Raw genomic sequence first — 24,150 nt, 5'->3', positions numbered from 1 at the left:
CCTGGAAATACCCCCCCCCCCCCCCCCCCATAGAAATGCCCCCACCAGTTCCGGGAAGGGGGGGTGTTATTTCAGGGGGGACCCCAATTCCTCCCCCCCCCCCCAAGGTGCGTGGGGGGGGGTGGGTGGGGGGGTGTCCAGGCGGATCCTTCCCCCCTCCCCGATGATACGGATGCGCTGGGGGGGGGGGTCCCTTTGCCCCCCCCCGCCCCCCCATCCCCTGCAGTAGCTCGGGGTCACCCTGACCCAGCTGTCGGGGGGGGGGGGGGGAGGGGATGGGTGTCCCCCCTCCCCTCGTGTCCCCCCCCCCCCCGGCGCTGCGGCGTGGGCGACTGCAGCGTTGGCTGGGTGCCAGCCCCCCCCCCCCCCCCACATTTGGGTGGGGATATTTTTTGTCGGGGGGGGGGGGACACACACACACACACAACGCAGGACCGCCCCCCCCCCCCCCCCCGAGAAGTAGCCCTGTGCCCATTCCCCCCCCCTCCCCCCCCCCCCGCCCCCAAAACCGCCCCCATTTTCAGGTGTCGTGTCCCGTCCCCCCCCCCCCCCCCCCCGCAGTGACGCGCAGAACAGGGTCTGCCCCCCCCCAATCCCCCCCCAGCAGATTTGGGTAACAAGAATTGCCCCCCCCCCCCAAAAAAAAAAAACAACAGGGTGGGGGGGTCCCGGCCATAAAGGGGGTGGGGTGTCCCTGGACGCCTGGGTGTCCCCCCCATGACACCCCCCCCCTCCCATGACACCCCCCCCCAATTTGGGGGTGGGGGGACACCCCCAGACCCCAGGTAAGTCTATAAAAAGGGCGTGGGGGGTGTCGTGTGTCGTCCCCCCCCCCCTTTTTCCCAGGGCCCCTGGGAGCCGCTATAGGGTGAGACCTTATAGAGGAGCCCCCCCCCCGCCCCCCCCCCCCCGAGCTTCCCCTCCCCCCACCCCTCGGCCGCCCCTCCCCCCGCGGTCAAGGCCGGATTAACGGGGGAGCAGATGGCGAGGGAGGGGGGGGGCAGGGCGCGGGGGGGTCACCCACATCCCCCCCCCCCCCACCGTGTCCTTGTGCTGGGCTGGGGGGAGGGGGGGGGGGGGTGTCGTGCCGCAGGGATCTGGGGGGGCTGGGGCATGGTTTGGGGGGGGGGGGGGGCGCTCAGGGGGTCCCGGGGTGGGGTGGGGGGGTCCTGGTGCAAGATTTGGGGGGGGCTCAGGGGGTCCTGGGGGGGGGACGGATGCTGTGTGGCAGTGACCTGGGGGGGATGTCCCTGGGCAATGGGGGGGTGCCCCCATGGGGGGGGTTTGGGGGTCCCTGGGTGATGGGGGAAGGGGGGGGCGGGCTGGGGGGTCCCCAGGACCCTGCTATGGGGTCCCATAGAATTGGGGGGGTCCGGGCTGCAGGTTCGGGGGGGCTGTCGGACCCCTGCTATGGGGTCCCATAAATTTGGGGGGGTCCGTGCTGCAGGACTGGGGGGGTTTGGGGGGGCTGGAGGGTCCCCAGGGACCTTGTGCATCCCTGGGGGGGGGTCCGTGCTGCAGGTTTGGGGGGGCTGGGGGGGTCCCCAGGGACCTTGTGCATCCCTGGGGGGGGTCCGTGCTGCAGGTTTGGGGGGGCTGGGGGTCCCCAGGGACCTTGTGCATCCCTGGGAGGGGCCGTGCTGCAGGACTGGGGGGGTTTGGGGGGGCTGGGGGGTCCCCAGGGACCTTGTGCATCCCTGGGGGGGGCCGTGCTGCAGGACTGGGGGGGTTTGGGGGGGCTGGGGGGTCCCCAGGGACCTTGTGCATCCCTGGGGGGGGTCCGTGCTGCGGGTTTGGGGGGGCTGTAGGACCCCTATGGGGTCCCATTAACTTGGGAGGGGTCTGTGCCGCAGGAGAGGGGGGTTTGGGGGGGGCTGTAGGACCCCCATGGGGTCCCAGGCACTTGAGGGTGGGGGGGGGGCCATGCCGCAGGACAGGGGGGCGGTGGGGTCCCCAGGGCCCCTGCAGAGTCTGGGGGGGGGGGGTCCTTCCTGCAGGTGTTTGGGGGGGGTGGGGACTGTAGGACCCCTGCTGTGGGGTCCCTGCCTCCGGGTGGGGGGGTCTGTTGTGCAGGTTTGGGGGGGTTTGGGGGGGCTGGAGGGTCCCCAGGGACCTTGTGCATCCCTGGGGGGGGACGTGCTGCAGGTTTGGGGGGGTTTGGGGGGGCTGGAGGGTCCCCAGGGACCTTGTGCATCCCTGGGGGGGGGCGTGCTGCAGGTTTGGGGGGGCTGTAGGACCCCTATGGGGTCCCAGGAATTGGGGGGGGGGTCCCCAGGGACCCTGCATGGTCTGGGGGGGGGTCCTTCCTGCAGGTGTTTGGGGGGGGCTGTAGGATCCCTGCTATGGGGTCCCTGCCTCCGGGGGGGGGGGTGGGGGGTGGTCCGCGCTGCAGGACTTGGTGGGGGGGGGTTTGGGGGGCGCTGTGGGGTCCCAGGGACCCTGCACGCGCCGGGGGGGCGGGGGGAGCTGTAGGACCCCTACGGGGTCCCGGGCACTTGGGGGGGGGGGGTCTTTGTGCCGCAGGCTGGGGGGGGGGGGGGGTTCTGTGGGGTGCCAGGGCCCAAGGCGCGGGGGTCGGGGCTGCCGATGGGGGGGTGCGGGGCCCCCCAGCATGACCCCCCCCCCCCAGTACGGCGGCTCCGACAGCTACCGCGTGGCCACCACGCAGGACAAGGGGGGCGAGAAGGAGTCGCCCAAGAAGGGCAAGAGCAAGACCCGGGACCTCGATGACCTCAAGAAGGAGGTGGCCATGGTGAGTTGGGGGGGGGGGGCCGGGGGGGCACCGTGGGGGGGCTCTAGTGGCAGTTTAGGGGGGCTGGGGGGGGCTATAGGGGCAGTTTAGGGGGGCTGGGGTGACTATAGGGGCAGTTTGGGGACGGCTGGGGGGGGGCCATGGGGGCAGTTTGGGGGGGGCTGGGGGTAGTCTGGGGGGCTGGGGGGGCCAAGGGGGCAGTTTGAGGGGGATGGGGGGGACTGGGGGGCACGATGGTAGGGCTCAGGGGGGGCTATAGGGGCAGTTTAGGGGGCCATGGGGCAGTTTGGGGGGGGCTGGGGGGGCCAAGGGGGCAGTTTGAGGGGGATGGGGGGGACTGGGGGGCACGATGGTAGGGCTCGGGGGGGGCTATAGGGGCAGTTTAGGGGGCCATGGGGGCAGTTTGGGGGGGGCTGGGGGTAGTCTGGGGGCTGGGGGGGCCAAGGGGGCAGTTTGAGGGGGATGGGGGGGACTGGGGAGCACGATGGTGGGGCTCAGGGGGGGCCATGGGGGCAGTTTAGGGGGGCTGGGGTAGTTTGAGGGGCTGGGGGGGGCTATAGGGGCAGTTTAGGGGGGCTGGGGTGACTATAGGGGCAGTTTGGGGCGGCTGGGGGGGGCCATGGGGGCAGTTTGGGGGGGCTGGGGGTAGTCTGGGGGGCTGGGGGGCCAAGGGGGCAGTTTGAGGGGGATGGGGGGGACTGGGGGGCACGATGGTAGGGCTCAGGGGGGGCTATAGGGGCAGTTTAGGGGGCCATGGGGGCAGTTTGGGGGGGGCTGGGGGGGCCAAGGGGGCAGTTTGAGGGGGATGGGGGGGACTGGGGGGCACGATGGTAGGGCTCGGGGGGGGCTATAGGGCAGTTTAGGGGGCCATGGGGGCAGTTTGGGGGGGCTGGGGGTAGTCTGGGGGCTGGGGGGGCCAAGGGGGCAGTTTGAGGGGGATGGGGGGGACTGGGGAGCACGATGGTGGGGCTCAGGGGGGGGCCATGGGGGCAGTTTAGGGGGGCTGGGGGTAGTTTGAGGGGCTGGGGGGGGCTATAGGGGCAGTTTAGGGGGGGCTGGGGTGACTATAGGGGCAGTTTGGGGCGGCTGGGGGGGGGCCATGGGGGCAGTTTGGGGGGGCTGGGGGTAGTCTGGGGGGCTGGGGGGGCCATGGGGGCAGTTTGAGGGGGATGGGGGGGACTGGGGGGCACGATGGTAGGGCTCGGGGGGGGCCATGGGGGCAGTTTGGGGGGGGGCTGGGGGGGCCAAGGGGGCAGTTTGAGGGGGATGGGGGGGACTGGGGGGCACGATGGTAGGGCTCGGGGAGGGCCATGGGGGCAGTTTGGGGGGGCTGGGGGTAGTCTGGGGGGCTGGGGGGGCCAAGGGGGCAGTTTGAGGGGGATGGGGGGGACTGGGGGGCACGATGGTAGGGCTCAGGGGGGGCTATAGGGGCAGTTTAGGGGGCCATGGGGGCAGTTTGGGGGGGGCTGGGGGGGCCAAGGGGGCAGTTTGAGGGGGATGGGGGGGACTGGGGGGCACGATGGTAGGGCTTGGGGGGGGCTATAGGGGCAGTTTAGGGGGCCATGGGGGCAGTTTGGGGGGGGCTGGGGGGGCCAAGGGGGCAGTTTGAGGGGGATGGGGGGGACTGGGGGGCACGATGGTAGGGCTCGGGGGGGGCCATGGGGGCAGTTTAGGGGGCCATGGGGGCAGTTTGAGGGGGATGGGGGAGCTGGGGGGCGTGATGGGGGGACTGGGGGGCACCGTGATGGGGCTCGGGGGGGGCTCTAGTGGCAGTTTAGGGGGGCTGGGGGTAGTTTGAGGGGCTGGGGGGGGCTATAGGGGGCAGTTTAGGGGGGGCTGGGGTGACTATAGGGGCAGTTTGGGGCGGCTGGGGGGGGGCCATGGGGGCAGTTTGGGGGGGGCTGGGGGTAGTCTGGGGGGCTGGGGGGGCCATGGGGGCAGTTTGAGGGGGATGGGGGGGACTGGGGGGCACGATGGTAGGGCTCGGGGGGGGCTATAGGGGCAGTTTAGGGGGCCATGGGGGCAGTTTGGGGGGGGCTGGGGGGGCCATGGGGGCAGTTTGAGGGGGATGGGGGGAACTGGGGGGCACGATGGTGGGGCTCGGGGGGGGCCTATAGGGGCAGTTTAGGGGGGCTGGGGGTAGTTTGAGGGGCTGGGGGGGCTATAGGGGCAGTTTAGGGGGGGCTGGGGTGACTATAGGGGCAGTTTGGGGCGGCTGGGGGGGGGCCATGGGGGCAGTTTGAGGGGGATGGGGGGAACTGGGGGGCACGATGGTGGGGCTCGGGGGGGGCTATAGGGGCAGTTTAGGGGGCCATGGGGGCAGTTTGGGGGGGGCTGGGGGGGCCATGGGGGCAGTTTGAGGGGGATGGGGGGAACTGGGGGGCACGATGGTGGGGCTCGGGGGGGGGCTATAGGGGCAGTTTAGGGGGGCTGGGGGAAATTTAGGGGGCAGGGGGGGCCATGGGGGCAGTTTGGGGGGGCTGGGGGAGCTGGGGGGCGTGATGGGGGGGCTGGGGGACACGATGGGGGGGCTCGGGGGGGCTATAGGGGCAGTTTTGGGGGGACTGGGGTAGTTTGGGGGGGCGGGGGGGCTATAGGGGCAGTTTTGGGGGGGCTGGGGGTAGTTTGGGGGGGCGGGGGGGCTATAGGGGCAGTTTTGGGGGGGCTGGGGGTAGTTTGGGGGGCTGGGGGGGGCTATAGGGGCAGTTTGGGGGGGCTGGGGGTAGTTTGGGGGGGCGGGGGGGCTATAGGGGCAGTTTTGGGGGGGCTGGGGGTAGTTTGGGGGGCTGGGGGGGCTATAGGGGCAGTTTGGGGGGGCTGGGGGTAGTTTGAGGGGCTGGGGGGGGCTATAGGGGCAGTTTAGGGGGGGCTGGGGGTAGTTTGGGGGGGCGGGGGGGCTATAGGGGCAGTTTTGGGGGGGCTGGGGCGGTTTGGGGGCACTTGGGGGGGCTATAGGGACGGTTTGGGGGGGCTGGGGGCAATTTGGGGGGACTGGGGGTAGTTTGGGGGGGGCTTGGGGACACGATGGGGGTCTCGGGGGGTGCTACAGGGGCAGTTTGGGGGGGCTTCGGGGGCGTTCTGGGGGGCAGTTTTAGGGGAGGAAGGGGGGGGATTTTTGGGGTGGGGGATTTTTGGGGTGGGGGGTGTTTGTGTGTATTTTGGGGGGGGGGAGTGTGGGGGGGTGTATTTTTTTGGGGGGGGTCTCACCCCTCTCCCGCAGACGGAGCACAAGATGTCGATCGAGGAGGTCTGTCGGAAATACAACACGGACTGCGTGCAGGTGCGGGGGGGGGGGCCCCCAAAACCCCGGGGGGGGGGGCTTTTGGGGTGTCATCGTGCCCCCCCACCCTTGTTTCCCTCCTGAGGATCTTTATTTTGGAGGGGGGGGGGTCCCTTTTGGGGTCCCCCACAGGGCTCCGGACATAAAGGGTCCGTCCTGGGGTTGCCTTTTGGGGCGGGGGGGGCTTTGGGGTTCCCCCCCCCCCCCCTCGGGGGGGGTGTCTGTTTTTTGGGGAGGGGGTTTCTCTTTTGGGGGGGGGGGGGGGCTCTTCTCAAGGTTTTTCTCCCATTTTGGGGGGGGGTTGTCCCTTTTTGGGGTCCCCCTTTTCCCATCCACCTCCGGTTGGAGGGGGGGGGTCCCCTCTTGGGGGGCTTCTCCTCTGCCTGGGGGGGTGGGGGGGTCTCCCCATGGCGGGGGGGGGGGGGGGGCACCATCGTGGGGCCTCTCCCCCCCTCTCTGGGGTCTCTTTTGGGGCTGGGGGGGGTGAATACTGGGGTCCCCCTCTCCCCTGTCTCCATTGAGGGGGGGTCTCTCTTGGGGGGGCTTCTCCTCTGCCTGGGGGGGGGTCCCCTCTATTCGAGGGTCCCTTTTGGGGTCTTCCTATGGGGGGGGGGGACGGACACCATCGTGGGGCCTCTCCCCCCCTCTCTGGGGTCTCTTTTGGGCCTGGGGAGGGGGGGGGGTCAATTCTGGGGTCCCCCTCTCCCCTGTCTCCATTGAGGGGGGGGGGGGTCATTTTGGTGGGGTCCCTTTGGAGTGTGTGTGTGTGGGGGGGTCCCTCTTGGGGGGGGGCTTCTCCTCTGCCTGGGGGGGGGTCCCTCTATTCGAGGGTCCCCTTTGGGGTCTTCCTATGGGGGGGGTGGGGGGGCACCATCGTGGGGTCTCTCGTTTTGGGGTCCCCTCTCCCCCATCCACCTCCATTTTGGGGGTCCCCCCCCCCCAACAAAAAAAAAAAAAAATTATTTTTTTTTTTTCTGTGGGGCAGGGCCTGACCCACAGCAAGGCGCAGGAGATCCTGGCGCGGGACGGGCCCAACGCCCTGACGCCCCCCCCCACGACCCCCGAGTGGGTCAAGTTCTGCCGCCAGCTCTTCGGGGGCTTCTCCATCCTCCTCTGGATCGGCGCCATCCTCTGCTTCCTGGCCTACGGCATCCAGGCCGGCACCGAGGACGAGCCCTCCAACGACAACGTGAGGGGGGGGGACACATTTTTTTTGGGGGGGGGGGGGGTTGGGGGAGGGCGATGGGTTGGGGGGGTGATGGAGGGAGGACGATGCTCAGGGAGCGCAGGGCAGCGATGGTTGGGGGGAGGCCGTGGGGCGGCTGCGGGTGGGAATTGGGGGGCAAAGGGGGGGCTGGGGGGGGGTGATGTGGGGTGGGGGGCGATGGGCTGTGGGGCAGCTAGGGGTGGGAACTGGGGGGCAATGGGGGGCGTTAAGGGGGGGGGGTGATGCTCAGGGAGCGCGGGGCAGCGATGGTTGGGGGGAGGCCGTGGGGCGGCTGCGGGTGGGAATTGGGGGGCAAAGGGGGGGCTGGGGGGGGGGATGTGGGGTGGGGGGCGATGGGCTGTGGGGCAGCTAGGGGTGGGAACTGGGGGGCAATGGGGGGCGTTAAGGGGGGGGGTGATGCTCAGGGAGCGCGGGGCAGCGATGGTTGGGGGGAGGCCGTGGGGCGGCTGGGGGTGGGAATTGGGGGGCAAAGGGGGGGCTGGGGGGGGGGTGATGTGGGGTGGGGGGCGATGGGCTGTGGGGCAGCTAGGGGTGGGAACTGGGGGGCAATGGGGGGCGTTAAGGGGGGGGGGTGATGCTCAGGGAGCGCGGGGCAGCGATGGTTGGGGGGGGGCCGTGGGGCGGCTGGGGGTGGGAATGGGGGGGCTGGGGGGGGTGATGTGGGGTGGGGGGGCCTGGGGTGCGGGGGGGGCAATTGGGGGGCGATAGGTTGGGGGGCGATGGGGGGATGATGCTCAGGGACCGCGGGGCAGCGATGGTTGGGGGGGGCTGTGGGGCAGCTGTGGGGGGCTCGGGGGGGGGGGCTCAGATGGGCTATAGGGGCGCTTTGGGGGGGGGTTGGGGGCAATTTGGGGGGGCACGATGGGGGGTTTGGGGGGGCTGTAGGGGCAGTTTGGGGGGGCTGGGGGACATGATGCGGGGGGCTCAGGGGGAGCTGGGGGTGGGAATTGGGGGGCAATGGGGGGGTCTGAGGGGGTGAACGTGGGGTTGGGGGGGCCAAGGCGGGGGGGGGGGGGGCAGTTGGGGGGGGAGGGGGGCTGTGGTGCAGGGGGGGGCAATTGTGGGGGGGGGCGTGCCATGGGGCAATGGTGCTTGGGAACTGGGGGGGGGGGGGGGGCAATGGGGCTTGGGAGCTATGGGGCAGCTGTGGGGGGGAACTGGGGGGCAAAGGGGGACAAGTTGCGGGGGGGGGGGGACGACACACACAATTGTGCCCCACACTCTGGGGGGGGGGGTGGGGAGCTGCCTTGGGGGGGCAACCAGGGCCGTGCTGGGGGCAACCGTGCAGGGAGTCGGGGTGCCCCCTCTGGGGAGGGGGGGGGGGGGGGGCTGTGCTTCCTCCCCCCACCCCAAATCAATGCTGACCCCCCCCCCCCCCTTTTAATTCCCCCCCCCCAGCTGTACCTGGGCATCGTCCTGGCCGCCGTCGTCATCATCACCGGCTGCTTCTCCTACTACCAAGAGGCCAAAAGCTCCAAGATCATGGAGTCCTTCAAGAACATGGTGCCCCAGGTGGGGACCCCCCCCCGGCACCCGGGGTTGGGGGGGGGGGGGGGGACACGGACACGGACAGATCTGGGGGGGGGGGGGGGAGGGGGCTGCGGGGTGCTATGGGGCGGTTTCGGCGGGGGCTGGGGGTAGTTTGGGGGGGCTGGGATGGGCCGTAGGGGCAGTTTGGGGGGGGCTGGGGCATTTTGGGGGGCACTTGGGGGGCTATAGGGGTAGTTTGGGGGGGCTGGGGGGGCTATAGGGGCAATTTGGGGGGACTGGGGGTAGTTTAGGGGGCTGGGGGGGCTATAGGGGCAGTTTTGGGGGTGCTGGGTGTAGTTTGGGGGGGCGGGGGTCCTACAGGGGCAGTTTTGGGGGGGCTGGGGGTAGTTTGGGGGGGCTGGGATGGGCCGTAGGGGCAGTTTGGGGGGGACTGGGGCATTTTGGGGGGCACTTGGGGGGGCTATAGGGACAGTTTAGGGGGGCTGGGGGCAATTTGGGGGGACTGGGGGTAGTTTAGGGGGCTGGGGGGTCTACAGGGGCAGTTTTGGGGGGGCTGGGGTAGTTTGTGGGGGCTGGGGGGGCTACAGGGGCAGTTTGGGGGGGCTGGGGCATTTTGGGAGACAGTTTGGGGGGCTGGGGGCAATTTGGGGGGACTGGGGGTAGTTTAGGGGGCTGGGGGGGCTATAGGGGCAGTTTTGGGGGGGGCTGGGGGTAGTTTGGGGGGGCTGGGATGGGCCGTAGGGGCAGTTTGGGGGGGACTGGGGCATTTTGGGGGGCACTTGGGGGGGCTATAGGGACAGTTTAGGGGGGCTGGGGGCAATTTGGGGGTGCTGGGGGTAGTTTAGGGGGCTGGGGGGGCTATAGGGGCAGTTTGGGGGGGGCTGGGGTAGTTTGTGGGGGCTGGGGGGGCTACAGGGGCAGTTTGGGGGGGGCTGGGGCATTTTGGGAGACAGTTTGGGGGGCTGGGGGCAATTTGGGGGGGCTGGGGGTAGTTTAGGGGGCTGGGGGGGCTATAGGGGCAGTTTTGGGGGTGCTGGGATAGTTTGTGGGGGTGGGGGGCCTACAGGGGCAGTTTTGGGGGGGCTGGGGGTAGTTTAGGGGGCTGGGGGGGCTATAGGGGCAGTTTTGGGGGGGCTGGGGTAGTTTGTGGGGGCTGGGGGGCCTACAGGGGCAGTTTTGGGGGGGCTGGGGGTAGTTTGGGGGTGCTGGGATGGGCTGTAGGGTCAGTTTTGGGGGGGCTGGGGGTAGTTTAGGGGGCTGGGGGGGCTATAGGGGCAGTTTTGGGGGGGCTGGGGTAGCTTGTGGGGGCTGGGGGGGCTATAGGGGCAGTTTGGGGGGGTGCTGGGGGCAGTTTGGGGGGGCTGGGGCATTTTGGGGGGCACTTGGGGGGGCTATAGGGACAGTTTAGGGGGGCTGGGGGCAGTTTGGGGGGGATGGGCTATAGGGGCAGTTTGGGGGGGGGGGGGCTGGGGCAATTTGGAGGGGGGGGCACGACGGGGGCGTTTGGGGGTGCCGTAGGGGCAGTTTGGATGGGGGTCGGGTGTAGCTCCGGGGGGGGGGCACGGAGGGTTGGGGCAATTTGAGGTGCAGGATTGGAGGAGGGGGGGGGGGGGAGCGGTTTGGGGAAGCCGAGGAGGTTTTTGGGGGGGTCCTGTGGGGGGGGGGGGGCTGCGGTGCGGGAGCCGGGGGGGTTGTGCCCCCCCCCAACTCTAACCCCGTCCCCCCCCCCCCCCAGCAAGCCCTGGTGATCCGGGAGGGGGAGAAGATGCAGCTGAACGCGGAGGAGGTGGTGGTGGGCGACCTGGTGGAGGTGAAGGGGGGGGACCGCGTCCCCGCCGACCTGCGCATCATCTCGGCTCACGGCTGCAAGGTGGGCAACCCCCCCCCACGGCCCCCCCCCCGCACCCCCCCCCCCCCCCACGTCCCCCCCCCAAAAAAATACACAGCCAGACGCACCACCCCCCCTCCCCTCCCCGTATGCACAGACCCCCCTAAATGCGTAGAAACCCACCGCCGCCCCCCCGCCGTATGCGTAGAGACCCCCCCGGAATGCACAGGGACACCCCCCCCCCCCGTATGCATGGACCCCCCCCCCCAAACGGACAGACCCCCCCCCCCCCCCGAAATGCATTCTCCCCCCCCCAAATGCACAGAGCCGTCCCCCTGTGTGCAGAGAGACCCCCCCTCCCCGATGCACGACGCCCCCCCCAAATGCATTAGAGACCTCCCCCCCCCAAAATGCACAGACACCCCCCCCAAAATGCACAGACACCCCCCCCAAAATGCATTCCCCCCCCCCAAAATGCACAGACACCCCCCCCAAAATGCACAGACACCCCCCCCCCATATGCACAGAGCCCCCTAAATGCAAAGAGACACCCCCCCCCATACGCATAGAGACCCCCCCCCCCATATGCATGGACCCCCCCAAATGCACAGACCCCCCCCCCCCAAATGCATTCCCCCCACCCCCAAAAAATGCACGGAGCCCCCTCCCTAAATGCGTGGACCCCCCCCCATATGCACGGAGACCCCCCCAAATGCATAAAGAGCCCCCCCCATTGTATAGAGACCACCCCCAAATGCATTCTCCCCCCCCGCCCAAAAATGCACAGACCCCCCCCTAAATGCGTAGACCCCCCCCATATGCATAGAGACCCCCCCAAATGCATAAAGAGCCCCCCCCCCCACCTTACAGAGACACCCCCCCAGGAGCTCCATGGACACACACCCCCCCCCACCTTATAAAGACCCCCCCAGGAGCTCCATGGACCCCCCCCACCCTACAAAGACCCCCCCACCCTACAAAGACCCCCCCACCAGGAGTTCCATGGACCCCCCCCACCTTACAAAGACCCCCCCCAGGAGTTCCATGGACCCCCTCCACCTCACAAAGACCCCCCCCCAGGAGCTCCATGGCCCCCCCATCTTGCTGAGCCCCCCCCCAGACCTCCATCCACCCCCAAACTCATACACCCGCCCCCCCCCGCCCCGCCCCGGAGCTCCATAAACCCCATCCCAGACCCTCTGGGACCCCCTTATCTTGCATGACCCCCCCCCTCAAAAACCTTTCGGGTTCCCCCCCCCCCCCCCCCCCCCCCCAAAAAAAAAAATAACTCGCCCCCCCCGCCCCCCCCCCCAGGTGGACAACTCGTCGCTGACGGGGGAGTCGGAGCCCCAGACGCGCTCCCCCGACTGCACCCACGACAACCCCCTGGAGACCCGCAACATCACCTTCTTCTCCACCAACTGCGTCGAGGGTGAGGGGGGGGCACCCCAAAAAATGGGGGGGGTCCCTGGTGGGGTTTGGGGGGGTCCCTGGTGAGGTTTGGGGGTCTCCGGGACCGGCTGGGGGGGTCCCTGGTGGGGTTTGGGGGTCTCCGGGACCGGCTGGGGGGGTCCCTGGTGGGGTTTGGGGGTCCCTGGTGGGGTTTGGGGGTCTCCAGGACCGGCTGGGGGGGGTCTCTGGTGGGGTTTGAGGGTCTCTGGTGGGGTTTGGGGGGGTCACCGGGGCTGGCTGGGGGGGTCCCTGGTGGGGTTTGGGGGTCCCTGGTGGGGTTTGGGGGGTCCCCGGGGCTGGCTGGGGGGGTCCCTGGTGGGGTTTGGGGGTCCCTGGTGGGGTTTGGGGGTCTCCGGGACCGGCTGGGGGGGTCCCTGGTGGGGTTTGGGGGTCCCTGGTGGGGTTTTGGGGTCCCCGGGGCTGGCTGGGGGGGTCCCTGGTGGGGTTTGGGGGTCTCCAGGACTGGCTGGGGGGGTCCCTGGTGGGGTTTGGGGGGTCCCTGGTGGGGTTTGGGGGTCTCCAGGACCGGCTGGGGGGGTCTCTGGTGGGGTTTGAGGGTCTCTGGTGGGGTTTGGGGGGGTCACCGGGGCTGGCTGGGGGGGTCCCTGGTGGGGTTTGGGGGTCCCTGGTGGGGTTTGGGGGTCTCCGGGACCGGCTGGGGGGGTCTCTGGTGGGGTTTGGGGGGTCTCTGGTGGGGTTTGAGGGTCTCTGGTGGGGTTTGGGGGGTCCCCGGGGCTGGCTGGGGGTGTCTCTGGTGGGGTTTGGGGGGTCTCTGGTGGGGTTTGGGGGTCTCCAGGACCGGCTGGGGGGGTCCCTGGTGGGGTTTGGGGGTCTCCAGGACCGGCTGGGGGGGGTCCTTTGTGGGGTTTGGGGGTCTCCAGGACCAGCTGGGGGGGTCCCTGGTGGGGTTTGGGGGTCCCTGGTGGGGTTTGGGGGTCCCCGGGACTGGCTGGGGGGGTCCCTGGTGGGGTTTGGGGGTCTCCAGGACTGGCTGGGGGGGTCCCTGGTGGGGTTTGGGGGGTCCCTGGTGGGGTTTGGGGGTCTCCAGGACCGGCTGGGGGGGTCTCTGGTGGGGTTTGAGGGTCTCTGGTGGGGTTTGGGGGGTCCCCGGGGCTGGCTGGGGGGGGTCCTTGGTGGGGTTTGGGTGTCCCTGGTGGGGTTTGGGGGGTCCCCGGGGCTGGCTGGGGGGGTCCCTGGTGGGGTTTGGGGGTCCCTGGTGGGGTTTGGGGGTCTCCGGGACCGGCTGGGGGGGTCTCTGGTGGGGTTTGAGGGTCTCTGGTGGGGTTTGGGGGTCCCTGGTGGGGTTTTGGGGTCCCCGGGACTGGCTGGGGGGGGTCCCTGGTGGGGTTTGGGGGGTCCCTGGTGGGGTTTGGGGGTCTCCGGGACCGGCTGGGGGGGTCTCTGGTGGGGTTTGAGGGTCTCTGGTGGGGTTTGGGGGGGTCACTGGGGCTGGCTGGGGGGGTCCCTGGTGGGGTTTGGGGGTCTCCAGGACTGGCTGGGGGGGTCCCTGGTGGGGTTTGGGGGGTCCCTGGTGAGGTTTGGGGGTCTCCAGCACCGGCTGGGGGGGTCTCTGGTGGGGTTTGAGGGTCTCTGGTGGGGTTTGGGGGGGTCCCCGGGGCTGGCTGGGGGGGGTCCCTGGTGGGGTTTGGGGGGTCCCTGGTGGGGTTTGGGGGTCTCCGGGACCGGCTGGGGGGGTCTCTGGTGGGGTTTGGGGGGTCTCTGGTGGGGTTTGAGGGTCTCTGGTGGGGTTTGGGGGGTCCCCGGGGCTGGCTGGGGGTGTCTCTGGTGGGGTTTGGGGGGTCTCTGGTGGGGTTTGGGGGTCTCCAGGACCGGCTGGGGGGGTCCCTGGTGGGGTTTGGGGGTCTCCAGGACCGGCTGGGGGGGGTCCTTTGTGGGGTTTGGGGGTCTCCAGGACCAGCTGGGGGGGTCCCTGGTGGGGTTTGGGGGTCCCTGGTGGGGTTTGGGGGTCCCCGGGACTGGCTGGGGGGGTCCCTGGTGGGGTTTAGGGGTTGCCTAGTGGGGTTTGGGGGTCCCCCGGGCCAGGTTTGGGGGTCCCCGGGGCCGGCTGGGGGGGGTTTTGGGGGTCCCCTGGTGGCTTTGGGGGTCCCCGGGGCCGGCTGGGGGGGGATTACGGGCTCCCAGAGCCATTTCCGGGGGCCCTGAGCCCCTTTTTGGGGCTGTTTGAAGGTCCCGGAGCCATTTTTTGGGGTTCTTGAGGCCCCTTTGGGGGCTGTTTTGGGTCCCTGGGCCGCTTTTGGGGTCCCTGATCCCCCCCGTCCCCTGGGGGGGTGGCCATCGCCGTGGGGGGACCAGCCAGCGATGGGGCACATCACAACGCTGCTTTGGGCTCCTAGACCCATTTTTTGGGCTCCTAGACCCATTTTTGGGGATCCCAGACCCATTTTTGGGGGCTCCTGACCCCCCCTTTTATCCCCCCCCCAGGGATGGCGCGGGGGGGTGGCCATCGCCATGGGGGACCAGCCAGCGATGGGGCACATCACAACGTTGCTTTGGGCTCCTAGACCCGTTTTTTTTGGCTCCTAGACCCGTTTTTTTTGGCTCCTAGATCCATTTTTTTGGCTCCTAGATCCATTTTTGGGGGTCCCGGACCCATTTCTGGGGTCCCTGAACCCCCCCTTTTATCCCCCCCCAGGGATGGCGCGGGGGGTGGCCATCGCCATGGGGGGGACCAGCCAGCGATGGGGCACATCACAACGTTGCTTTGGGCTCCTAGACCCATTTTTTTGGCTCCTAGACCCATTTTTTTGGCTCCTAGATCCATTTTTGGGGTCCCAGACCCATTTCTGGGGTTCCTGACCCCCCCTTTTATCCCCCTCCCAGGGATGGCGCGGGGGGTGGCCATCGCCATGGGGGGGGACCAGCCAGCGATGGGGCACATCACAACGTTGCTTTGGGCTCCTAGATCCATTTTTTTGGCTCCTAGACCCGTTTTTTTTTAGCTCCTAGACCCATTTTTGGGGATCCCAGACCCATTTTTGGGGGCTCCTGACCCCCCCTTTTATCCCCCCCCCAGGGATGGCGCGGGGGGTGGCCATCGCCATGGGGGGGACCAGCCAGCGATGGGGCACATCACAACGTTGCTTTGGGCTCCTAGATCCATTTTTTTGGCTCCTAGATCCATTTTTGGGGTCCCAGAGACCCATTTTTGGGGTCCCTGACCCCCCCTTTTATCCCCCCCCCCAGGGACGGCCCGGGGGGTGGTGATCACCATGGGGGGACCAGCCGGTGATGGGGCACATCACAACGCTGCTTTGGGCTCCTAGATCCATTTTTTTGGCTCCTAGACCCGTTTTTTTTTGGCTCCTAGATCCATTTTTGGGGTCCCAGACCCATTTCTGGGGTCCCTGACCCCCCCTTTTATCCCCCCCCCAGGGACGGCCCGGGGGGTGGTGATCACCATGGGGGGACCAGCCGGTGATGGGGCACATCACAACGCTGCTTTGGGCTCCTAGACCCATTTTTTTGGCTCCTAGACCCATTTTTGGGGGTCCCGGACCCATTTCTGGGGTCCCTGACCCCCCCCTTTGCCCCCCCCCCAGGGACGGCCCAGGGGGTGGTGATCGCCATGGGGGGACCAGCCGTGATGGGGCACATCACAACGCTGCTTTGGGCTCCTAGACCCATTTTTTTGGTTCCTAGACCCATTTTTGGGGGGTCCCGGACCCATTTCTGGGGTCCCTGACCCCCCCTTTGCCCCCCCCCAGGGACGGCGCGGGGGGGTGGTGATCGCCACGGGGGACCGGACGGTGATGGGGCGCATCGCCACGCTGGCCTCGGGGCTGGAGGTGGGGAAGACGCCCATCGCGGTGGAGATCGAGCACTTCATCCAGCTCATCACCGGCGTCGCCGTCTTCCTCGGCATCTCCTTCTTCATCCTCTCCCTCATCCTGGGCTACACCTGGCTGGAGGCCGTCATCTTCCTCATCGGCATCATCGTGGCTAACGTCCCTGAGGGGCTGCTGGCCACCGTCACCGTACGTGCCCGGGCTGGGGGGGTGCTGGGGTACAAGGGGGTCGCTATGGGGTGTTCTATGGGGCGTGGAGGGGGGTAAGGTATGGGGTGGAAGGGGATGATATGGGGTGGAAGGGGATGATATGGGGCGGGGGGGGAATATATGGGGCGTAGGGGATGGGGGGGCACTATGGGGTGCAAGGGGGTCACTATGGGGTGTGGAGGGGGTGACGTGTGGGGTGCAGGGCATGGGGGGGCACTATGGGGTAGGCTATGGGGTGTGGGGGGAGGGGGCGACGTATGGGGTGCAGGGCATGGGGGGGGCGTGCTACGGGGTGGGCTATGGGGTGTGGAGGGGGCGATGTATGGGGTGCAGGGCATGGGGGGGCGCGCTACGGGGTGGGCTATGGGGTGTGGAGGGGGGCGATATGGGGCACGGGGGGTGATATATGGGGCGCAAGGGGGTGGGGGGGGTCACTGCGGGGTGCAGAGGGGGCAATGCGTGGGGTGCAGGGACTGGGGGGGCACTTATGGGGTACACTATGGGGCACGGGGGGTCCCAAGGGGGACGCAAGGGGGGCTGGGGGAGTATTGGGGGCTGTGTGCGCAAGGGGGGGGGGGGGGCGGCGCTATGGGTCCGGGATTGGGGTGCACTGGGGGCGTCTGTGCCTGCAGTGGGGGCTCTGGGGTGCGCTGGGGGGGGGTCCGTGCCCGCAGTGGGGGGGTCCGTGCCCGCAGCGGGGGGGGTCCCTGCCTGCACTGGGGGCCCTGGGTCCGGGACTGGGGTGCACTGGGGGGGTCCGTGCCCGCACTGGGGGGGTCTGTGCCTGCAGCGGGGGGGTCCCTGCCTGCACTGGGGGCCCTGGGTCTGGGACTGGGGTGCACTGGGGGGGGTCCCTGCCTGCACTGGGGGCCCTGGGTCTGGGACTGGGGTGCACTGGGTGGGTCCCTGCCTGCACTGGGTGGGTCCCTGCCTGCACTGGGGGCCCTGGGTCCGGGACTGGGGTGCACTGGGGGGGTCCGTGCCCGCAGTGGGGTGGTCCCTGCCTGCACTGGGGGGGTCCGTGCCTGCAGCGGGGGGGTCCCTGCCTGCACTGGGGGCCCTGGGTCCGGGACTGGGGTGCACTGGGGGGTCCGTGCCCGCAGTGGGGGGGGTCCCTGCCTGCACTGGGGGCCCTGGGTCTGGAACTGGGGTGCACTGGGGGGGTCCCTGCCTGCACTGGGGGCCCTGGGTCCGGGACTGGGGTGCACTGGGGGGGGTCCGTGCCCGCAGTGGGGGGGTCCCTGCCTGCACTGGGGACCCTGGGTCTGGGACTGGGGTGCACTGGGGGGGGTCTCTGCCTGCACTGGGGGCCCTGGGTCCGGGACTGGGGTGCACTGGGGGGGTCCGTGCCCGCAGTGGGGTGGTCCCTGCCTGCACTGGGGGGGTCCGTGCCTGCAGCGGGGGGGGTCTCTGCCTGCACTGGGGGCCCTGGGTCCAGGACTGGGGTGCACTGGGGGGGTCCGTGCCCGCAGCGGGGGGGTCCCTGCTTGCACTGGGGGGCCCTGGGTCCGGGACTGGGGTGCACTGGGGGGTCCGTGCCCGCAGTGGGGGGGTCCCTGCCTGCACTGGGGGGGTCCGTGCCTGCAGCGGGGGGGTCTCTGCCTGCACTGGGGGCCCTGGGTCCGGGACTGGGGTGCACTGGGGGGTCCGTGCCCGCAGCGGGGGGGTCCCTGCCTGCACTGGGGGCCCTGGGTCTGGGACTGGGGTGCACTGGGGGGGTCCGTGCCCGCAGTGGGGGGGTCCCTGCCTGCACTGGGGGCCCTGGGTCCGGGACTGGGGTGCACTGGGGGGGTCCGTGCCCGCAGTGGGGGGGGTCCCTGCCTGCACTGGGGGGGTCCGTGCCTGCAGCGGGGGGGTCTCTGCCTGCACTGGGGGCCCTGGGTCTGGGACTGGGGTGCACTGGGGGGGTCCCTGCCTGCACTGGGTGGGTCCCTGCCTGCACTGGGGGGGTCCGTGCCCGCAGCGGGGGGGTCCCTGCCTGCACTGGGGGCCCTGGGTCTGGGACTGGGGTGCACTGGGGGGGTCCCTGCCTGCACTGGGGGCCCTGGGTCCGGGACTGGGGTGCACTGGGGGGGGGTCCGTGCCCGCAGTGGGGGGCTCCGTGCCCGCAGTGGTGGGGTGTGCGTGCCGTGGGGACCCACGCCCCCACCCCCCCCGCCGTGCCCCCCCCCCAGGTGTGCCTGACGCTGACGGCCAAGCGCATGGCGCGCAAGAACTGCCTGGTGAAGAACCTGGAGGCCGTGGAGACGCTGGGCTCCACCTCCACCATCTGCTCCGACAAGACGGGGACCCTCACCCAGAACCGCATGACGGTGGCCCACATGTGGTTCGACAACCAGATCCACGAGGCCGACACCACCGAGGACCAGTCGGGTGGGTGGCGGCTACCGGGGGGGTGGGCTGGGGGAGTCCGGGAGGGCTACTGGGGAGTATTGGGGGGCTGGGGCCTATGGGGCGCTGGGGGAGTCCGATAGGGCTACTGGGGACTGCAGGGGGTCCAGGAAGGCTACTGTTGGGGCTGGGGGAGTCTGGGGGGCTGGGGGCTACTGGGGAGTATTGGGGGGCTGGGGGCTATTGGGGGCTGGGGGAGTCTGGGAGGGCTGGGGGCTACCGGGGGGCAAGGGGCTACTGGGGAGTATTGGGGGGCTGGGGGCTACGGGGGGGCTGGGGGAGTCAGGGAGGGCTGGGGGGCTACTGGGGAGTATTGGGGGGCTGGGGGCTATGGGGGGCTGGGGGAGTCCAGGAGGGCTGGGGGCTACTGGGGAGTATTGGGGGGCTGGGGGCTATGGGGGGCTGGGGGAGTCCGGGAGGGCTGGGGGCTACTGGCGGCTACCAGGGCACAGGGGGCTACTGGGGAGTATTGGGGGGCTGGGGGCTATTGAGGGCTACTGGGGGGGGGCTGGGGGAGCCCGGGCGGGCTGGGGGCTATTGAGGGTTGGAGGCTACTGGGGGGCTGAAGGAATCGGGGGGGCTGGGAGCTATTGGGGGCTACTGAGGGCTATTGGGCACTGGGGGCTACGGGGGTTATTGGGGGTCTGGGGGCTACTGGGGGCTCTTGGGGGGGCTACTGGGAAGAAATGGGTCCCAGCCGGGAACCAATTATGGGTGGGAACCGGGGCTTTCGTGGCGCCGAGCTGAGATCTGGGAGGGGGGGGGGGGGGGGGGCACCTGAGTGTGTCGTGTCCCCCCCGCCTTGTGTGCCCCACTGACACACACACACACCCCCCCCCCCCCGTTTGTCCCCCCCCCCAGGCACCGCCTTTGACAAGAGCTCGGCCACCTGGGTGGCCCTGTCCCACATCGCCGGGCTCTGCAACCGCGCCGTCTTCAAGGGGGGGGGCAGGAGAACGTCCCCATCCTCAAGGTGAGGGGCTGGGGGGTCCCGTGGGGGTCCCGAGGGGAAAGGTTTTGGGGGGGGGGGGGGGGGTCCCGTGGGGCAGGGGAAAGGTTTTGGGGGGGGGGGTCCCATGGGGCAGGGGAAGGGGCTGGGGGTCCCATGGGTCAGGGAAAGGTTTGGGGGCGGGGTCCCGTGGGGCAGGGGAAAGGTTTTGGGGGGGGGGGGTCAGGTGGGGCATGGGGAAGGGTTTTGGGGGGGTCCCGTGGGGCAGGGGAAAGGGTTTGGGAGGGGACATAGGGCTGGGGGACGGGTTTGGGGGGGGGTCCCGTGGGGCAGGGAAAGGTTTTGGGGGGGTCCCGTGGGGCATGGGGAAGGGTTTTAGGGGGGTCCCGTGGGGCAGGGAAAGGTTTTGGGGGGGGTCCCATGGGGCAGGGGAAGGGGCTGGGGGTCCCGTGGGGCAGGGGAAAGGTTTTGGGGGGGGCTCCCATGGGGCAAGGAAAGGTTTGGGGGGGGTCCCATGGGTCAGGGGATGGGTTTGGGGGGGGTCCCATGGGGCAGGGGAAGGGCCTGGGGAGGGACCTCTTGGGGGGGGGGGGTGTCCCATGGGACATAGGAAGGGTCTGGGGGTCCCATGGGGCACAGGGGGGGTTTTGGGGGGGGGGGGGGGGGGCCTCTGTGAACTCATGGGAAAGATGGGGGGGGGGGGGGGGGTCCCGTGGGGCACGGGAAGGGTTTGGGGGGGGGGGGGGAATGTCCCCACGGGAATGGGCAGGGTTTGGGCTGGGTGCCCCGGGATGGGGGTGGGGGGGGATTTGGGGGTGCCTGAGGATGGGGGGGGGGGGGGGGGGGGGTGTCTGGGGGGGGTGGCCCCCCCCATCTCACCCCCCACCTTCTCCCCCCCCCCAGCGCGACGTGGCCGGCGACGCCTCGGAGTCGGCGCTGCTGAAGTGCATCGAGCTCTCCTCCGGCTCCGTCAAGGTGATGCGGGAGCGCAACAAGAAAGTGGCCGAGATCCCCTTCAACTCCACCAACAAGTACCAGGTACCGGGGGGGGGAGTCCCGTCCCCCCCCCCCCCCCCCAAACCGATAGGACCCCCCCAAACCGATAGGAGCCCCCCCAAAACCACCAGCATCCCCCCAAAGCTGCAGAGTCCCCCTCAATTTCTCATTGGGCTTCAAAGCTCTTGAGGAGTTCCCCGACCCCCCCCAAGACCCACTGGGCCCCCCCCAAACCTGCAGAGCCACCCCCCCAAACACATGGGCCCCCCCCAAACCGATGGGACCCCCCCAAACCAATACGAGCCCCCCCAAAACCACCAGCATCCCCCCAAAGCTGCAGAGTCCCCTCAATCTCTCATTGGGCTTCAAAGCTCTTGAGGAGTTCCCCGACCCCCCCCCCAAGACCCACTGGGCCCCCCCCAAACCTGCAGAGCCACCCCCCCAAACACATGGGCCCCCCCAAACCGATAGGAGCCCCCCCAAACCAATACGAGCCCCCCCAAAACCACCAGCATCCCCCCAAAGCTGCAGAGTCCCCTCAATCTCTCATTGGGCTTCAAAGCTCTTGAGGAGTTCCCCGACCCCCCCCCCAAGACCGACTGGGCCCCCCCCAAACCTGCAGAGCCACCCCCCCAAACACATGGGCCCCCCCAAACCGATGGGACCCCCCCAAACCAATACGAGCCCCCCCAAAACCACCAGCATCCCCCCAAAGCTGCAGAGTCCCCTCAATCTCTCATTGGGCTTCAAAGCTCTTGAGGAGTTCCCCGACCCCCCCCAAGACCCACTGGGCCCCCCCCAAACCTGCAGAGCCACCCCCCCAAACACATGGGCCCCCCCCAAACCGATGGGACCCCCCCCATACCAATACGAGCCCCCCCAAAACCACCAGCATCCCCCCAAAGCTGCAGAGTCCCTCAATCTCTCATTGGGCTTCAAAGCTCTTGAGGAGTTCCCCGACCCCCCCCCCAAGACCCACTGGGCCCCCCCCAAACCTGCAGAGCCACCCCCCCAAACACATGGGCCCCCCCAAACCGATAGGAGCCCCCCCAAACCAATACGAGCCCCCCCAAACCACCAGCATCCCCCCAAAGCTGCAGAGTCCCCTCAATCTCTCATTGGGCTTCAAAGCTCTTGAGGAGTTCCCCGACCCCCCCCCAAGACCCACTGGGCCCCCCCCCAAACCTGCAGAGCCACCCCCCCAAACACATGGGCCCCCCCAAACCGATAGGAGCCCCCCCATACCAATACGAGCCCCCCCAAAACCACCAGCATCCCCCCAAAGCTGCAGAGTCCCCTCAATCTCTCATTGGGCTTCAAAGCTCTTGAGGAGTTTCCCGACCCCCCCCAAGACCCCCCCAAACCTTCATCTTCCCCCCCCCCCCCCAAAACCAATGGGAGTGAAGCGCCCCCCCCCCCCCCCCAAGTCCCCCCTGGTCCTGCTGAGCCCCCCCAAAACCCACCGGGTCCTTCCAGGCCTGCAGGCACCACCCCCCCCCCCCCCCCGGCCTCCACCCACCAAAGTCCCCCAAACCCCCCCAGGACCCCCTAAACCTGCTGACCCCCCCCCAGACCCATCAGGTCCCCCTAAAACCCCAGCTCCCGGTGCCACCCCCCCCAGCACCCTGTGACCCCCCCATCCCCACACCCCCCAGCTCCCCGTGACCCCCCCATCCCTTCATCCCCCCCCAGCTCCCCGTGACCCCCCCAGCTCCCCGTGACCCCCCCATCCTCACACCCCCCAGCTCCCCGTGACCCCCCCCAGCTCCCCGTGACCCCCCCCATCCTCACACCCCCCCAGCTCCCCGTGACCCCCCCATCCCTTCATCCCCCCCCAGCACCCCGTGACCCCCCCATCCCTTCGTCCCCCAGCTCCCCGTGACCTCCCCATCCCTTCGTGCCCCCCCAGCTCCCCGTGACCCCCACCATCCCTTCATCCCCCCCAGCTCCCTGTGACCCCCCCCAGCTCCCCGTGACCCCCCATCCCTTCATCCCCCCCAGCTCCCTGTGACCCCCCCCAGCACCCTGTGACCCCCCCATCCCTTCATCCCCCCCAGCACCCTGTGACCCCCCCCAGCACCCTGTGACCCCCCCATCCCTTCATCCCCCCCAGCACCCTGTGACCCCCCCATCCCTTCATCCCCCCCAGCTCCCTGTGACCCCCCCCAGCACCCTGTGACGCCCCCATCCCTTCATCCCCCTCAGCTCCCTGTGACCCCCCCCCAGCACCCTGTGACCCCCCCCATCCCTTCATCCCCCAGCTCCCTGTGACCCCCCCATCCCTTCATCCCCCCCCAGCTCCCCGTGACCCCCCCAGCTCCCTGTGACCCCCCCCCATCCCTTCATCCCCCCACCATCCCCCCACCCCCCAGCTCCCCGTGACCCCCCATCCCTTCATCCCCCCCCAGCACCCTGTGACCCCCCCCATCCCTTCATCCCCCCCAGCTCCCCGTGACCCCCCCAGCTCCCTGTGACCCCCCCCGTCCCTTCATCCCCCCACCATCCCCCCACCCCCCAGCTCCCCGTGACCCCCCATCCCTTCATCCCCCCCATCCCCCCTTCCCTCCCCCCCCCCCATCACACTAATCCCCTGCCCCACACCGGCAGGTCCGGATTCCGGGGGGGCACCGGGGTGGAAAATCATTCCCCCCCCCCCCGACTTTTCACCGTGGGTGGCGAGCGGAGGCCGGGGGGGGGGAAGGGATAAGATGCCGGGAGAGGGCGGGGGGGGTGATGCTGACCCTGAGACCCCCCCCCGCAACCGCACATAAACTTTTTTTTTTTTTAAATTTTTTTTTTTTTTGCCCCCCCCCCCCCCCCGCCCCCCCCCCCCCGCCAGCTCTCCATCCACGAGACCGAGGACCCCAACGACAACCGGTACCTGCTGGTGATGAAGGGAGCCCCCGAGCGCATCCTGGACCGGTGCTCCACCATCCTGCTGCAGGGCAAGGAGCAGCCCCTGGACGAGGAGATGAAGGAGGCCTTCCAGAACGCCTACCTGGAGCTGGGGGGGCTCGGCGAGAGGGTCCTGGGTAGCTAACGGTGGCGGGGGGGGGCGGGGGGGGGGTCTCCGGGGGGCTGGGAGGTGGGGGTTGGGGGGGGGGTGGTGGTACAGGGGAGCATCTCCTGGGGATGGGGGTGAGAGAGTGAGGATGGGGCTGAAGAGGGTCCCGGGGGGGGATGTGACCTGGGGGGGGGATATGGGGGTCCCTGGGGGCAGATATGACCTGGGGCTGGGGCTGGGGGGGGATATGGGGGTCCCTGGGGGGTGTCCGGGGGGGTGGGGAGGGGCGAGGATGGGGCTGAGGGGGGGGGGATACGGGGGAGCATCTCCTGGGGATGGGGGTGAGAGAGTGAGGATGGGGCTGAAGAGGGTCCCGGGGGCTGCAAATGGGGCTGGGGGGGGGGATATGGGGGTCCCTGGGGGCAGATATGACCTGGGGATGGGGCTGGGAGGGGATACTGGGGGTCCCTGGGGGGTGTCCGGGAGGCTGGGGGGGGCGAGGATGGGGCTGAGGGGGGGGGATATGGGGGAGCATCTCCTGGGGATGGGGGTGAGAGAGTGAGGATGGGGCTGAAGAGGGTCCCGGGGGGGATGTGACCTGGGGATGGGCTGGGGGGGGATATGGGGGTCCCTGGGGGCAGATATGACCTGGGGATGGGGCTGGGGGGGGGATATGGGGGTCCCTGGGGGGTCTCCGGGGGGGTGGGGGGGGTGAGGATGGGGCTGGGGGGGGGGGGGATACGGGGGAGCATCTCCTGGGGAT

General features: G+C 69.8%; 1 protein-coding gene across 1 annotated transcript; it reads left to right on the top strand.

Annotated features, from left to right (window-relative positions):
• The first annotated feature begins 2,611 nt into the window (after positions 1-2,611).
• On the top strand, positions 2,612-23,423 carry LOC128903909 (sodium/potassium-transporting ATPase subunit alpha-3-like). Its single transcript, XM_054187796.1, is given in 13 exon segments — positions 2,612-2,752; positions 5,973-6,032; positions 7,018-7,221; positions 8,659-8,772; positions 10,487-10,621; positions 11,894-12,011; positions 15,236-15,249; positions 15,757-16,026; positions 18,222-18,420; positions 19,300-19,379; positions 19,382-19,411; positions 20,291-20,425; positions 23,223-23,423. Coding segments are annotated over 13 exon segments (1,701 nt in total).
• Positions 23,424-24,150: the final 727 nt, after the last annotated feature.

This window comes from Rissa tridactyla, unplaced genomic scaffold (genome assembly GCF_028500815.1).
Source record: "Rissa tridactyla isolate bRisTri1 unplaced genomic scaffold, bRisTri1.patW.cur.20221130 scaffold_742, whole genome shotgun sequence".
Classification (NCBI taxonomy): Eukaryota; Metazoa; Chordata; class Aves; order Charadriiformes; family Laridae; genus Rissa; species Rissa tridactyla.
The sequence above is the reverse complement of the archived record's forward strand: the minus strand, read 5'-3'. Positions and strand labels throughout refer to the sequence as shown.